Genomic DNA, 13,206 nt, shown 5'->3' on the forward strand with positions numbered 1-13,206 from the left:
CAATCGTTTTTTAGGATTCCTGAACATAATTCATCTAAAGTCGTATCAACCGTCATTGTGTAGGGTATGATAATATTACAGGCAGTCAAGTCCGGCAACCTCGGACGCAGTCTAGCCCTCTGGCAGCGCTTGGGAATAGTCTGTCTCTGCTTCCTCTTGCTGCCAAAAACCAAAACACCCACAGACGGGGAGAAAAATATTCAATACACACAAGTAAAGCAAATCAGAAAAGATGACTCTGCCCGAGTTCTTCGGCTGCACTTTTATTGCATTTGGTCCTCCATTCGCGCTGTTCGTCTTCACCATCGCCAATGATCCGCTGCGCATCATCATACTTATTGCAGCGGCATTTTTCTGGCTGCTGTCCCTGTTGCTCTCGTCGCTGCTGTGGTTTGCCATGATTCCGCTGCGCGATGTCCTGGCATTCGGGGTGTTCTTCTCGGTGGTCTTTCAGGAATGCTTCCGGTATATCATTTATCGCATTTTACGCAGCACGGAACAGGGCTTGCAAGCCGTGGCCGAGGACACCAGAGTGACGGACAACAAGCATATTCTGTCGTATGTCTCCGGCCTAGGATTCGGAATCATATCCGGAATGTTTGCGCTGGTCAATGTTCTGGCTGATATGGTGAGTATGACTGAGGTTTGCCCAAGAGACGGTGGCTTTAGTTTGCTAATGAACCTATATTTGAACAGAGCGGACCCGGAACCATGGGCCTCCAGAGTGGCACTGAGTTATTCTTTGTCACCTCAGCAGCTCAGGCACTGTCCATCATACTGCTGCACACCTTCTGGAGCGTGATCTTTTTCAACGCCTGCGACACGAACAACTATCTGCACATTGCCTACGTAGTGGGCAGCCATCTGTTCGTATCTCTCCTGACCCTCCTCAATGCCAGTGAGTTATACACGGCTACTTTGCTGACCAACTATATAATCACCATTCTCACGGGACTTCTGGCATTCCGAGTGGCGGGCGGAACCTCGCGCAGTTTCAAGAAATTCGTAACATGCCAATGAACAAAATTTTAGTATTAACCACTTAGATGTTAGTGTCTGGATATTTATAATTGAACAATAATCGTTTTGCCCGACTTTTGAATAAACTAAAAACTAGATGAGAGAATTTACAGAGTGTGCAGAGATCTACTGGCTATAGTCCATTTTGCGAACATTGATTCCGTAGTCGGCCAGCGCTGGTTGCAGATCTTCCATGGTCAATGTAAACTTGCGATCCTTGGCCTGTAAGGGACGGATATGTTTTAACTCAGTTCGTTAGAAAATTTCATCCGTTACCTTTGATCCGCCAGGTGTGTTGGTGGTTTGCAAATGCGTACGCGCTTTGGAGTGCTGCAGAGCATCGTCCATGATCTCCGACATGTATTTCTGAGCTGCAATGCTAATGAGACGCACAATCCGTTTGTCGTCCGCCTGGAATCCACCTAAATTCAAATAATGCGCTGTCACGGCATCGGGAATCAACGGCGTGTAGTCTTCCAGCTGCAACATGAAGTCGCTGAGATGGGCCGCGGTAGTAAGGCGGTCGCGGTCTGCGCTTCCTCCACCAGCAGCCATGCCTGCTCCGCCCTGTCCAGCTGAGGAGGCTCCTTGGTTTGAAGGGCCCGTCAGGCCGTAGATTATACCAAAATTGGATCCGACCATTATCAAGAAAAATATGTAAAAACAACACAAAACAACAGTGTGACTGACTCAATAGAAATATACCGAAACATACTGTCTCATTTAAAAAATATACCGTAAATATACTGACGAATTCAAGTTCATATTCCTCGTTTTTGATATTCCGTGGAATATTCTCTGCTATATAGCATATTTAGCCATGCCCACATAGTTTTATACGATTCATTAATAATTTTTCTACTTAATTGGCTTACTTTAAATAATTGCTTTTATTGGATTTCTAATAGATATGCCGAATATCAAGATCGAAGAATGTCAACGCAGTCACGGATGGTGGCGCTGCGGGTCTCGTTGTTTCACTCGTTTCTTCCACTCGGTTGTTCCAGCAGCAGCTGTTATTGTTACACACAAAAAATATCAACTTATTATGGCTTCAGATGGAGAGGATGTGAATCTAACACCTACAGAGTCCCTGGCAACCGACACGGAGGATGAGGAGCACCCGTTAAGCCCTCAGCAGCACTCTGATCAGGAAACGGATGAGGAAGACTTGGAAGTGGAGGAGGCGCCAGCCTCGTCCGAAGATGCTGATGTGGATGAGCTTCTCCGACAGCTAGAGGATTACACTCCTACGCTACCCGACGCCCTAACGGTCAACATACTCAAATCTGTACGTATTGAATGAAGGGTGCACTATACTATTTCTTGACCCTATTTTTGTGACTGCAGGCTGGGTTCTCAAAGGTGGACCCAGAGATTGTGCGTTTGGTGTCTGTATCGGCGCAAAAGTTCATATCGGATATCGCCAATGATGCACTGCAGCACTGCAAGACCCGCACCACCAACATTCAGCACTCCAGTGGACACAGCTCCAGCAAGGACAAGAAGAACCCCAAGGATCGCAAATACACATTGGCCATGGAAGATTTGGTTCCAGCTCTGGCTGACCACGGCATAACCATGCGGAAGCCCCAATACTTTGTTTAGTTTATTGTTCAAGCATTAAGCGAAGAGTTGTACTTTAATATATACTATCTACATTGAACCATTGGTTTCTTAGGAATAAGACGTACAAATACATACATACTAATAAATTCCCAACATTTTGATTAATATATATGAAAATGACGTTTCATATGCCGCTCCAGACTGGTGTTGTTGGCAAACACATTGAAGCACACGATGCAGGTGAACATGGGGCCACCGATGTGGATCTTCCCATGGCGTGTCAGGTCCTGCGACGTGGTGAAACCCTGTCCGCACACCTGACACATGAACGGCTTGCGTTCGCTGTGGTAGCGACGGTGCACGATCAGCTGATACCGAAACTGGAACATCTTGCCAAAAATGTCGCACACATGGGTCCCCGTCGCAATGGGCGTCCCGTCTGGGGCCAGCGCCACGGTCGACTGCCCGTCCACGCCATGAATGCCGCCCTCCATTTTAGGCATAAGCAACTCACCCGCCGTGGTTGTGGTGCCCCCGCTACCGCTGTTGCCGCTGCCACTGCTCGCCGTCGAACTGGTCGTGGTCACCGTAGCGCTGCCCTGCTGGCCGCCGGAGCTCGTCGCCACCGGCAGGCCGTTGCCTCCCGCCGCCGCTGCTGCTGCAGCAGCATTCGCTGATGCCATTACAGCCGCCACAGCGGCATTATTGGTGGATGCTGCAGCCGCTGCTGCCGCTGCACTCACGGCATGCGTCTGCGGTGGCAGGGGTGGTGGCGGCGGCAGTTGCCCGCCATGCGCCGCCGCCAGCTGATGATTGACCACATCGCCGTGGATCTTTCCAAAGACCTCGTGGTATGTAAACAGCTGGGAGATATCCTCAATGTTAGCCTTGTACATTTCTATGCCGTGCGGCGGTTTGCCATCCTCTTTGTTCTCAGATTTAGGCAAGGGCGGCGGTCCGCCGAGGGTGATGGTGGTTCCACCAGTGGTCACGACCGGGGCTACAACTGATGGCACCGAGCTGGCAGCGCTCACGTGCTGCATGCTTGTCCGGGACTCCGATGTTGAAAATCCTTCTCTTTGCTCCTCCTCCGTGTGGTATATTTTGTATTAAACAGTGTGTTCTTATAGTTGTGGATGGGACGGTGCTACTGGTTCTTGAATCTTTCTTGAATTGAGTTCTGTTGTTGTTGTTGCCTCCACCTCGGGTAGTGGCAGCGGTAGGTACAGTCATTCCCTAACAAAGTTTGATAATACATAATTTTGTTTTTTCGCCCCCATCCGCCAGACATTCCATCCAATCCAGCTGGCTCTGCTCCCAGCGCACCGGCTGCGGCAGCTGCTGCCAATATGCCGTATCCAGGCGAATGCTTTTCATTTGCAGATTGTCAGTATAGCCCCCCGCTATCCACAAGGACCACCACCTGGGCACTATGGCACCTATCCTGGCAGTTATGCTCCCCAACAGCAAGGCGGCTATCCCAACCAGAAGCCACCAGGATGGTAAACCGCATCCCACCCGTATTTATACCCACACTGTGGTTTAACCAAGGCCTCTTCGTTGAGTTCCGGATCGTAGAGAAGCGGCGATTGGTGGTCATGGCATTTAATGCTCTGTGTTTTGTTTCTGTTCCGGCTTTCGTTCGTTTGCTTACAATTGTATCATACATGTTGATGGCTTCTTGGATTTTAATCTCATATATGCAACAAAAATATCACGTATATAGTCTCCGAAAGAACTCTCGTTTCATGCCCGCAATGGTGCGTGGGGCACACATACTGCTGATGAGCAGTTCCAATGTGGAGCTGATCGGCAAACTCTCAGTAGCAGTTCTCGTCTCTGTTTGCAGCCGCTTCGAGTTGAACTCCAGCAAGAGCTTGTATTCCTCCTTGGGCATCACCTCCAGGTGCCGAACGGTGAGACGCACTCTAGCAAGGAGCTCCCTAAATTTGGATTGAGTCAAGTAATCGGTTTACCACAGCTTCCGTTTGTGCTCCTCGCTCTCGGCATTCTGTACGGCCTGCTGGAACTGGGCAAACAGTTCGCTGGGCGTCGAGGATATGTCCTCCAGTTGATTGGGATTCAGTAGATACTGCTTCGTCTGTTCACTTTCGCCCTTGACAAAGCTCTCGACAATGTGGTTGACCAGAAACTCGTCCAGGGCCAGGTCCATGTCGTCCTTGAGAGGCACCCAGTAGTTGAGACTGAGCGATGTCTCCGTCGCCTCCACATAGTGCCACCAGTGACGGGGCACGATGATCGCTATACTCCAGCAAGCGCGGCAGCTTATCCCGCGCAGGGGCATAGAAGTTGTCCAGACAGTATACGCTAGACTCCCCGCAGCCAAAAGAGATATGTAGACCTTGCAATGAGTACCTGCCACTAACTAAGGGGCACTGCACAGGCAAAAAAGCAGCCAGAATACGCATTGCCATTGCTGGGGGACCATATCCCCTCACATTGAACTATGAAAATCAGGACACTACGGCGATATACATATATATTTTAGGAATTTTGTAAGTTGAAAATAAAAAGTCTTATGTTGATAGAAATATTAATGAAATTAAACGAGGATTCTTCAGAAAAATCCATTTTTTTGGTTCTACTCCGTATTGTCTGGCACGTCGTCAAATTCAACCGGCAGTGTCTGGGACCATGAGGCCACCGATGTCTCCGGCGAAAATGGTTCATTGGTCGTTGGGGTCCAGATGAGCTTACGTCGTACATTAGCATGGTGCTTTTCTAGACGCTTCCTGTTGTTGTACCTGACATACATTCGGCTCCGATCGCTCACTTTGTAGTCGCTTTCCTGATCCCCGGGAAAAAGACTCAAGAGTTCTCTATCCAAATTCCGGCTTTTGCTTATCGACAGTGGAAATTCTTTCTTAACGAAATAGTCGGCGATGGTATTTATGGCAATTCTTCTTAGATTCGGAGTCAGAGGCTCCGGTCGGCCCACGCGCTTCAGCAGCGCCGTCGCCCCAACTTCCCTTAAAATGACGGCAGCCGTGTTGGTCGCAAAGGGCTGATTCACTTCATACACTGCACTGTAGCGGTTGGAGGAAGGTGCCGCCGTTATAGCCCCAAATACGCTGCTGGGCGCAAACGAGGGGGTATGCGCCTGGATTGGCCGGCACCCCACGGGCATCTTTGGCTTCCCAGTGTTTTCAGTCGGTGGAAAGGCGCAAAAGCTGAAAAGCGACGAAGTCGGAGCCGGTGCATCCTCACTAGGGGCATACTCCCAAGGTGCATCCTCACTAGGGGCATACTCCCAAGGTGCATCCTCATTAGGGGCATACTCCCAAAGTGCATCCTCATTAGGGGCATCCTCCGAAGGTGCATCCTCATTAGGGGCATCCTCATTAGGGGCATACTCCCAAAGTGCATCCTCATTAGGGGCATACTCCCAAAGTGCATCCTCATTAGGGGCATCCTCATTAGGGGCATCCTCCGAAGGTGCATCCTCATTAGGTCCATCCTCATTAGGGGCATCCTCACTGAAGGCATATCCATGGGGGGCATCCTCCACGACACTGCCTGCATTTGACGGCGTCTTCTGCTCCACTTTTGTCCCATTCACCATTGCGGCGTTCCCAGCTTGCTGCGCAGCCGACGAGGGCGACGAGGACGCCTTTCGCCTTGACCGTTTTCGGCCCACTGTGAGCCGCCTCGGGATTTGACCAGACGAACACCTACACTTTGACTGTCGCCATTTCCAACTAGACTGCGACCGCGTTCACTTAAGTCGGGTGTAAAATGAACTTGGAAGAGGTTTTCATACGCCACCCGCTGTTGGCTGCCCGTGGACGCGATGTGCGGCGAGCCATCAGATACGTGGAGCGGCAGTCCCACTTGATAGAGCTGAACTGTGGGCTTATCAACATGGTGTCAAACTTGCAATTTTTCGGGGAGCAGCCTTTTGTCCTCATTTTCGATGAGTTTCATTTCAGGCACGTACCCAACGTAAGTTCCCTTTTAACCGTCTCTTTATATCATATTAAGTAGTATATTTACAGGTGCTCCTCAGCCGCTGGAAGTCTTTGGCCATTGCAGCTGCAAATATGGACGGCACAAGATTCAAGTTTCTGTACCTGCAGGTGGTCCCTACAGACGTGCACGTTTTGGGCAGCAATGAGATATATGAAGGACTAAAAGTCGTAGTCACTTCAATTCTCAACCTGGGCTTGGCCCAAAATGTGTGCGGCGTAATATCGGACAGGTGCAGGGCCAATTTGAAGTCGCTGCAGTATGTCGCAAACTATTTCCCGGTCCTGTGGGACGAGGTCCATATGAAGAAGAAATTGGTCACGCGGTATAAAGATACGGTGGATAGATTAGGCAAAATCTACGGAAGCACCTTTGACCGAAACACATGGAAACAGAAGTTTTCAGAAATAACCAGCAGCACGCCCAATGAACTAGAGGAGTTTAATTCAAACGAAGTTTTAAACTTAAAAAAGCTATTGGCGCTGAACTTCGCGAAATCGTCTACACCTCTTAACTTGAGCAGAGTCAATAGCTCCGATCTCGAGCTGCGTGGATTCATCCTCACCTCCCATGTGTACGATATTCTTAAATTTATCCACGTTACAGATGCGGATAAATTCACCGACGTACGGGCTGCAATACAATATTTTTCCCGCGTGGTAGGCATTGTAACCGTTATATATAATTAGATATACATATATATATATAAATCAGGTGATTTTAAATACTAATGATGGGCGGACTATCCGAATCTTAAGGCTAATGTCCCTGTCCAGGACAGGGTTCTCGTCCCCGTTCTCGTCCGAAGGAAGCCTGGCCAGCCAGGGCATTGTAGTGCCGGCACGCAGGCAACCGACAATTTAGTTGGCATAGTCCAGATCCTTGGTGAAGAGAGCGGCGGCAAGGTCGTACTCCGAGTTGTTGGCACGTTCGATGACCCCGTCGAGCTTCTTGAATCGAATCAGCTGCTTGACGGGCCCGAATATCTTCTCGCGGGCAAAGTAGCCGGGAAGGCATTCGAGACGGCTACCGCCGGCCACCAGATTGGCGCCCTGCTGGATCATGCCAAGGATCTTATCCATCTGCTCCTGGTTGATCTGGGGATCCTCCACAAAGGTGCGAGAGCCGGCACAGCAGCACTGGCCCATGTTGAAGAAGAGGCCGAAATGGGCTGTCTCCACGGCGTAGTCCGGTCCGTGTCAGAGAGGATAATGTTGGGCGACTTGCCGCCCAACTCCAGGGTCGGATGCCAGTTGGATGAGCCACATTGACTGCTCAGCTGGCTTTAGGAAGATTGCCGGTGTTGCCGGTAGCCAGTGTGGGTCTTCTCTGTGGTCGGACTGTTGCTCCGGGTGGTCTGGGGGGGCCACAAAAGCGCCAACGGGCGCCGCTGGCCGTCCACGGGAAAATCTCCCCCCCCCACAAATCCAATTGAGATGGCACTGCTTCGATAGTCGCGACAGCTGATCGCTGGTGGTGGCAGTTTCTCAATATCGATTACGTTATTGATTAAAAAATTAATACCGATGGTTTTATATCGATGGTTTACACCGATGATTATAAATCTATCGATATATCAATATATCGATATATCGAGCAAATTGCACCAAAAAATCCCTAGTGCGTTGGTAATTGCCACCAGTTGGCAGTCCACAAAAAATCCCTAGTGCGTTGGTAATTGCCACCAGTTGGCAGTCCGCCCTTTGATGAATTTTGTTCGTGTTTTAAGTTGCAGTTCCCGGTCTTTTGCTACAACTTTCGCTAGAATGGCGAGCGAGGTAGATAAGGCGCAAACGGCTGCTCCAGGCGAAGACACAATTTTTGGCAAGATTTTACGAAAGGAGATACCATGCAACTTTATCCACGAGGATGACAAGGTAAGTTTGGGGACAAAGTTCAGACCTATTCCTATTCCTCTTACATAAATAATAATCGGCATTCATACATACACATGTACGTCCCTAGTGCGTGGCTTTCCATGATGTGGCTCCCCAGGCTCCCACTCATTTTCTTGTGATTCCAAGAAAACCAATTGCCCAGCTCTCCCTGGCGGAAGATGGCGATGGTGAACTGCTTGGTCACCTCATGCTCGTGGGCCGCAAGGTGGCCAAAGACCTCGGCCTGGAGAAGGGCTATCGCGTGGTCATCAACAATGGCCAACATGGAGCGCAGTCGGTGTACCATTTGCACTTGCATTTCCTCGGCGGTCGTCAATTGCAGTGGCCCCCTGGCTAAGAACCTCTCCCCATAGGCGATAAAATCTTCCAAATATATATATATATATTATGGCATACATATTTGACGTAAAGTATTCATTTGGAGTTACACATCTTAAAGTCGACGGCTCTGTTCAAGAATTGGCACACTTTTCCGTAGTTGCGGGTTTTTTCAGCCATTAAGTCTGGATTCAGGCAATTAAGGAATATCTCCTCAGCCCCCAATTGATGAGCAATGGTTCCAAAGCGTCGTAGTGGGCGCGTGCGCAGCGTATCCAACATGGTGCCCACGACTAGGATGGGCACATGATGACGGTCTAATATACGTTTGCGTTTTTTGTGCCGGTGCTGGCTTATCTCGATTAGTGGGCCGTATATCCAGTCGTGCAAATGATCCTGGGATTCCATGTCCTTCATATTATAAACCAAGACGATTCCGTCCATATTCTTGTACAAGGGATGTCTGTCCACTCGACTCTTGCTGACTGAGCTGTTCTTATCGTAGAACTCTACGAAATATATCACACTAGAAGCTGGTGGCGGTTCTCTGGGGAACATCCATTGGTTTGAGCGCTCCGAAGAGGAGGGCGACGTCCACTCTGGAGTGAGTGGCAGATGTCCCATGATGGGGTACTCGTGCAGACGCGCTTGGACGGTCCATTCTCTGTTGGCAACGGTTCTGGAGGAGCGTGTTGGCGTGATCGCGCTGCTAGCCAGTAAGTTGGTCAAACATGACTTTCCAACTCCTACAGATTTGTTTAACTGTTAAGCTGCTGTTATATGTATCTCAATTCATCGACTCTCACCTGGGTCACCCAGTATTAAAATGCGGACTGTACGCACTTCTGCCTCAAGCCGTTGCAATTCCTGCTCACAATTCTGGAATCGTGTCATTGTAGTCCAGTTTTATTTTTGTTTTAGCACGAGCTGTAATTGTGTCGTGAATGTATGGATCTGAAGTGCCGACCAGGAATTAAATAGTGCCCTGACCTACTTCGATTTCACTTAGCCAATGCATTTCTCAAAATGACACTTCACTGAATACTGCTCAGAGCCTGAATACTTATGAACGTACATATGCACATTCCCGAACGAAAGGGATTCCACTGGGATGCTAATGGAAGGGAACGGAAGGAAGCTCACTTCAAACAAAATGAAACACATTAAAATAAATTCCAGAGGAAATTATTTATGAAACAAAAAAGGGAACAATTAGAAAAACATTTTTGATATATGCACTTTCAAATCAGCTACGAGTTAGGGTCCTGTTTCGTACAAGTACACACAGACCACTGTTTAGTTCTTTAGTGGAATACCATACTAAAATCGCTCGAGGCGTCGCCGTTCGTGTGACTTCGAATCTCATTACTATAATATACGATATGCGAAGGGCTCTACTTATCAAAGACACATATTCCGGGTAGCACACAGACGGCTTCTAATAAGTCTTATTTATCATCGTCAGCATAAGCCGCATAGATAATAAGGATGTGTACGTGAGCTGTGGTTTTCCATCACAAGATTTGTCGATAAGAGGAGCGAAGAGGTATAGTAATCCTAATCCCATAACTAAATGTATTAGGTTTACCAAAGTATTGATTTGATAAGCCAAAAATGAAGCTGTAATATATTTCCCGAAGATTTTGTTGGCTTAATTTTCTCGCTCTATGACCGATTCCTTTGGCTTAAGCCTATGCACTGACTCCCAGAATGGGGGGCCCAATATACAGCTGTCCAGTGCGACGCGTTTTATAGCTAATGTGTCAGCAAAAAAAGACTGCAAGATCGGGAATGTAACCAGATACGATACCGAAGAGCTGAGAAAAGCTGGTGAAACGAAGTGGAATTAAAGGCCACTGTTAATAGTTTTCAAACATTTGTTTATTGTTTATAAACATTCCTCGTTTCATTTCACATATGTTAGTTCTTGAGTTTCGTGTGTGTGGGTTACATTGGTATTTGCAATGGATCGTGACACGGCGCGACTGCTGGAACCGTGTGTGATCGATCAGTCGATCTGCCGCTTACCGCTTACCCTATATAGGAGTGTGTGTATCTATATGGGGGGTGTGTCTGGGGGGGGCGTGTTGGCCTGTGTTAAATTCATTTGCCTTTGAAATAAAATGATATACTTGTCTTGCAATACAGTTGCATTATCGTATGTTTATATATGCAGTTTATTCAGTAATATTCATTCGTTCGACGCTTCCCGCAAAGCCTCAATTCAAGATTCGTTTGTATTAGCATTTAAAACATACATACATACATTACTATCATATATGGCTTCGCACGCATATGGTTTTGTTTTTGTTTTTATTTTTGTTTAGGTATTAGGTATTATTTGCCTTTGCCATATAGTAAATATAATTTATTTAAAATTCAAAAACATCTATAAACAGTTTATCATAAACAACAAAACTCCGGAAAGAGTCATAAAATGATATCCGCGAGTGGTATGGTGCTGAGTGAGTGTAGGTATTGTAGATTCTGAACTGAGAGATGGCTACTCCATCGCTACTCCCAGATGGAGTATGGATGCCGTTCGTATGCATGTATATTGTTTATTTATGTAATTATTTATATATCGTATGGTATCTTCATACTATGCGGTGCTCTTGATGGTTATGTATAAATGTCTAGGGTACTTCCCAGCTCGCCTAGGATACCGGGCATACCGGGCATACCGGGCATACCGGGCATACCTGGCATATAAAATGATTCTGCTCCTGGGATTGTACTCGAGTTGTATGTATGTATATGTATGTATACTCGTATATGCATATAATGCGCACGCTATGTGGCCAGATTAACTCATATCAACATCAAACATTGTCCTATATTTTAGGTGGCTTGTACCTTTAACGCATATTTCTATATCTTGTATTTGTCGCTATTCATTTCTCTACACAGACACCGACTGTCCAGAACCTCTCGATCGTGCGCCCTACACACATACATATACACATATGTATACGCATGCATAACACTATAGTGAATACCCTTTGTGATGACATCGATCTCTTCCAATCAAGATTTGTTTCAGGTTTCCGCCGTTTCAAATCTCGCACTGCTATACTGGTAGATCGGTTGTTCGGATGCTCTTCTCTGGTTTCTAAATGCATTTATGCCTGATTTATCGATAGAAATTACATACATACATATCTATAAAATAAAGATACATACATACATGGACTGCTACATTATCTTTATGGCTTCATCTTGCTTCCATCGTCTTTATGTTATTGTTACCTATTTAATATTATTTTTTGTTTTTGTTTTGTTTTGTTTGGCGTCATTTCGCCTTTCCTACTGATTTGTGCTTTTCGTGATGGCTTTGCGCTGCTTTTGAATGCTGCTTTGAAAACGTATCTTTCGAATATCTCTGCTTTCGACTTTAGGAAATAATAGTACAAGTACATATACATATACAGATACAGATATTGTTGTATAACTAACTTTATAATACATTTAAGTGTACGACTTGCTTTTTGGTCAGTTCGTGTGGTCAGTTTTACTGTGTGTCTGTGTGTGTATCTGTGTTTGCGTCTGTGTCTCTGTGTATGTATGTATGTATGTATGTACATCCGGATTTTAGAGGGGCTCACACTTACATTCTTCTCTCAAGGGGGTTCTGTGTGTGGCCCAGTGTAACGCTGTTTAACTAAAGATACTGAAACTGAAGGAAAACACAAATGAACTTTTCTGCTTTTGTCTGGTTTAATATTATATATATGTATGTATATATATATATATATATATATATAGGTGTATATATAATTTGTTTTATTCACTTTCTCAGTTTAAATTTAAATCAATAATCAACATCATTTCATATAATTTCATATAATTTGTTTAAATACGCAAGTATATATAGTTTGTTTCTCTTTGTTGTTGTTGTTGTTGTTGTTGTCTTTGTTTTTGTGATTAGGTTATGTTAATTTGTTGTTATTTAAGATTTATTTCGTGTCTTTGTGTCTTTGTTCTTGGGTTTTGAGATAATTTACAGTAACTATTTGGAAAAGCAAAGTACTTTATTTTGTTTAATTTTTGTATTGAAGAATGCTCGTAATTTCTTATAGATCTGTTTTTCCTGTCTTCCATCGAGCTTTGTCCCCCATTTCGAGTTCTTTTTCGACTTGTTTTTTTTTTGTTTTGTTTTTTTTTTTTTAATTTAGATGAATTATATTACATAAATATTTGTTATTTGCATTTGCATCTTGTGTGCACTCATATTTTGTATGCATCTCTGGCTGTTTCGGTGAACATAACTACAACTGTGTAGGTGTGTGTACAGGGGATACACCGATCCCTAACTACGCATTATCATTACCATTACATAATATACCATTTACAGGACAAAAAACATCTAATTTATTAGTGGAATTTCATTACTTTCAATATGGAAAAAATCAGA

General features: G+C 45.9%; 7 protein-coding genes, 1 long non-coding RNA gene and 1 pseudogene across 8 annotated transcripts; 3 read left to right on the forward strand and 6 right to left on the reverse strand.

Annotated features, from left to right (window-relative positions):
* Positions 1-141: 141 nt before the first annotated feature.
* LOC6596492 (gamma-secretase subunit Aph-1) lies at positions 142-1,126 on the forward strand. The gene is made up of 2 exons (XM_002021530.2): positions 142-628; positions 697-1,126. Exons 1-2 carry the CDS (start codon positions 233-235, stop codon positions 1,018-1,020), a joined length of 720 nt encoding a protein of 239 aa, XP_002021566.1. The 5' UTR covers positions 142-232; the 3' UTR covers positions 1,021-1,126.
* Positions 1,050-1,662, reverse strand: LOC6596493 (transcription initiation factor TFIID subunit 10b). The gene is made up of 2 exons (XM_002021531.2): positions 1,297-1,662; positions 1,050-1,242 (listed from the first exon to the last, which is right to left on the reverse strand). The coding sequence occupies exons 1-2, from the start codon at positions 1,660-1,662 to the stop codon at positions 1,147-1,149; spliced, it is 462 nt and encodes a 153-aa protein (XP_002021567.1). The 3' UTR covers positions 1,050-1,146.
* Positions 1,663-2,039: 377 nt separating this feature from the next.
* On the forward strand, positions 2,040-2,758 carry LOC6596494 (transcription initiation factor TFIID subunit 10). The gene is made up of 2 exons (XM_002021532.2): positions 2,040-2,311; positions 2,371-2,758. Exons 1-2 carry the CDS (start codon positions 2,069-2,071, stop codon positions 2,626-2,628), a joined length of 501 nt encoding a protein of 166 aa, XP_002021568.1. The 5' UTR covers positions 2,040-2,068; the 3' UTR covers positions 2,629-2,758.
* On the reverse strand, positions 2,751-3,632 carry LOC6596495 (zinc finger protein 865). Its single transcript, XM_026987408.1, has 2 exons — positions 3,276-3,632; positions 2,751-3,188 (listed from the first exon to the last, which is right to left on the reverse strand). The coding sequence occupies exons 1-2, from the start codon at positions 3,630-3,632 to the stop codon at positions 2,751-2,753; spliced, it is 795 nt and encodes a 264-aa protein (XP_026843209.1).
* A 671-nt stretch (positions 3,633-4,303) lies between these two features.
* LOC6596496 (HSPB1-associated protein 1) lies at positions 4,304-4,894 on the reverse strand. The gene is made up of 2 exons (XM_002021534.1): positions 4,566-4,894; positions 4,304-4,532 (listed from the first exon to the last, which is right to left on the reverse strand). The coding sequence occupies exons 1-2, from the start codon at positions 4,892-4,894 to the stop codon at positions 4,304-4,306; spliced, it is 558 nt and encodes a 185-aa protein (XP_002021570.1).
* A 2,342-nt stretch (positions 4,895-7,236) lies between these two features.
* On the reverse strand, positions 7,237-7,861 carry LOC6596498 (annotated as a pseudogene).
* A 425-nt stretch (positions 7,862-8,286) lies between these two features.
* LOC6596499 (histidine triad nucleotide-binding protein 1) lies at positions 8,287-8,811 on the forward strand. Its single transcript, XM_002021537.2, has 2 exons — positions 8,287-8,453; positions 8,542-8,811. Exons 1-2 carry the CDS (start codon positions 8,343-8,345, stop codon positions 8,809-8,811), a joined length of 381 nt encoding a protein of 126 aa, XP_002021573.2. The 5' UTR covers positions 8,287-8,342.
* A 55-nt stretch (positions 8,812-8,866) lies between these two features.
* On the reverse strand, positions 8,867-9,707 carry LOC6596500 (rab-like protein 3). Its single transcript, XM_002021538.2, has 2 exons — positions 9,599-9,707; positions 8,867-9,538 (listed from the first exon to the last, which is right to left on the reverse strand). Exons 1-2 carry the CDS (start codon positions 9,684-9,686, stop codon positions 8,889-8,891), a joined length of 738 nt encoding a protein of 245 aa, XP_002021574.2. The 5' UTR covers positions 9,687-9,707; the 3' UTR covers positions 8,867-8,888.
* A 948-nt stretch (positions 9,708-10,655) lies between these two features.
* On the reverse strand, positions 10,656-12,495 carry LOC113565374. The gene is made up of 2 exons (XR_003408566.1): positions 11,980-12,495; positions 10,656-11,920 (listed from the first exon to the last, which is right to left on the reverse strand). It is a non-coding gene; the product is annotated as an uncharacterized LOC113565374 (long non-coding RNA).
* Positions 12,496-13,206: the final 711 nt, after the last annotated feature.

This window comes from Drosophila persimilis, unplaced genomic scaffold (assembly GCF_003286085.1).
Source record: "Drosophila persimilis strain 14011-0111.01,24,50 unplaced genomic scaffold, DperRS2 tig00000124-arrow-pilon, whole genome shotgun sequence".
Taxonomy (NCBI): domain Eukaryota; kingdom Metazoa; phylum Arthropoda; class Insecta; order Diptera; family Drosophilidae; genus Drosophila; species Drosophila persimilis.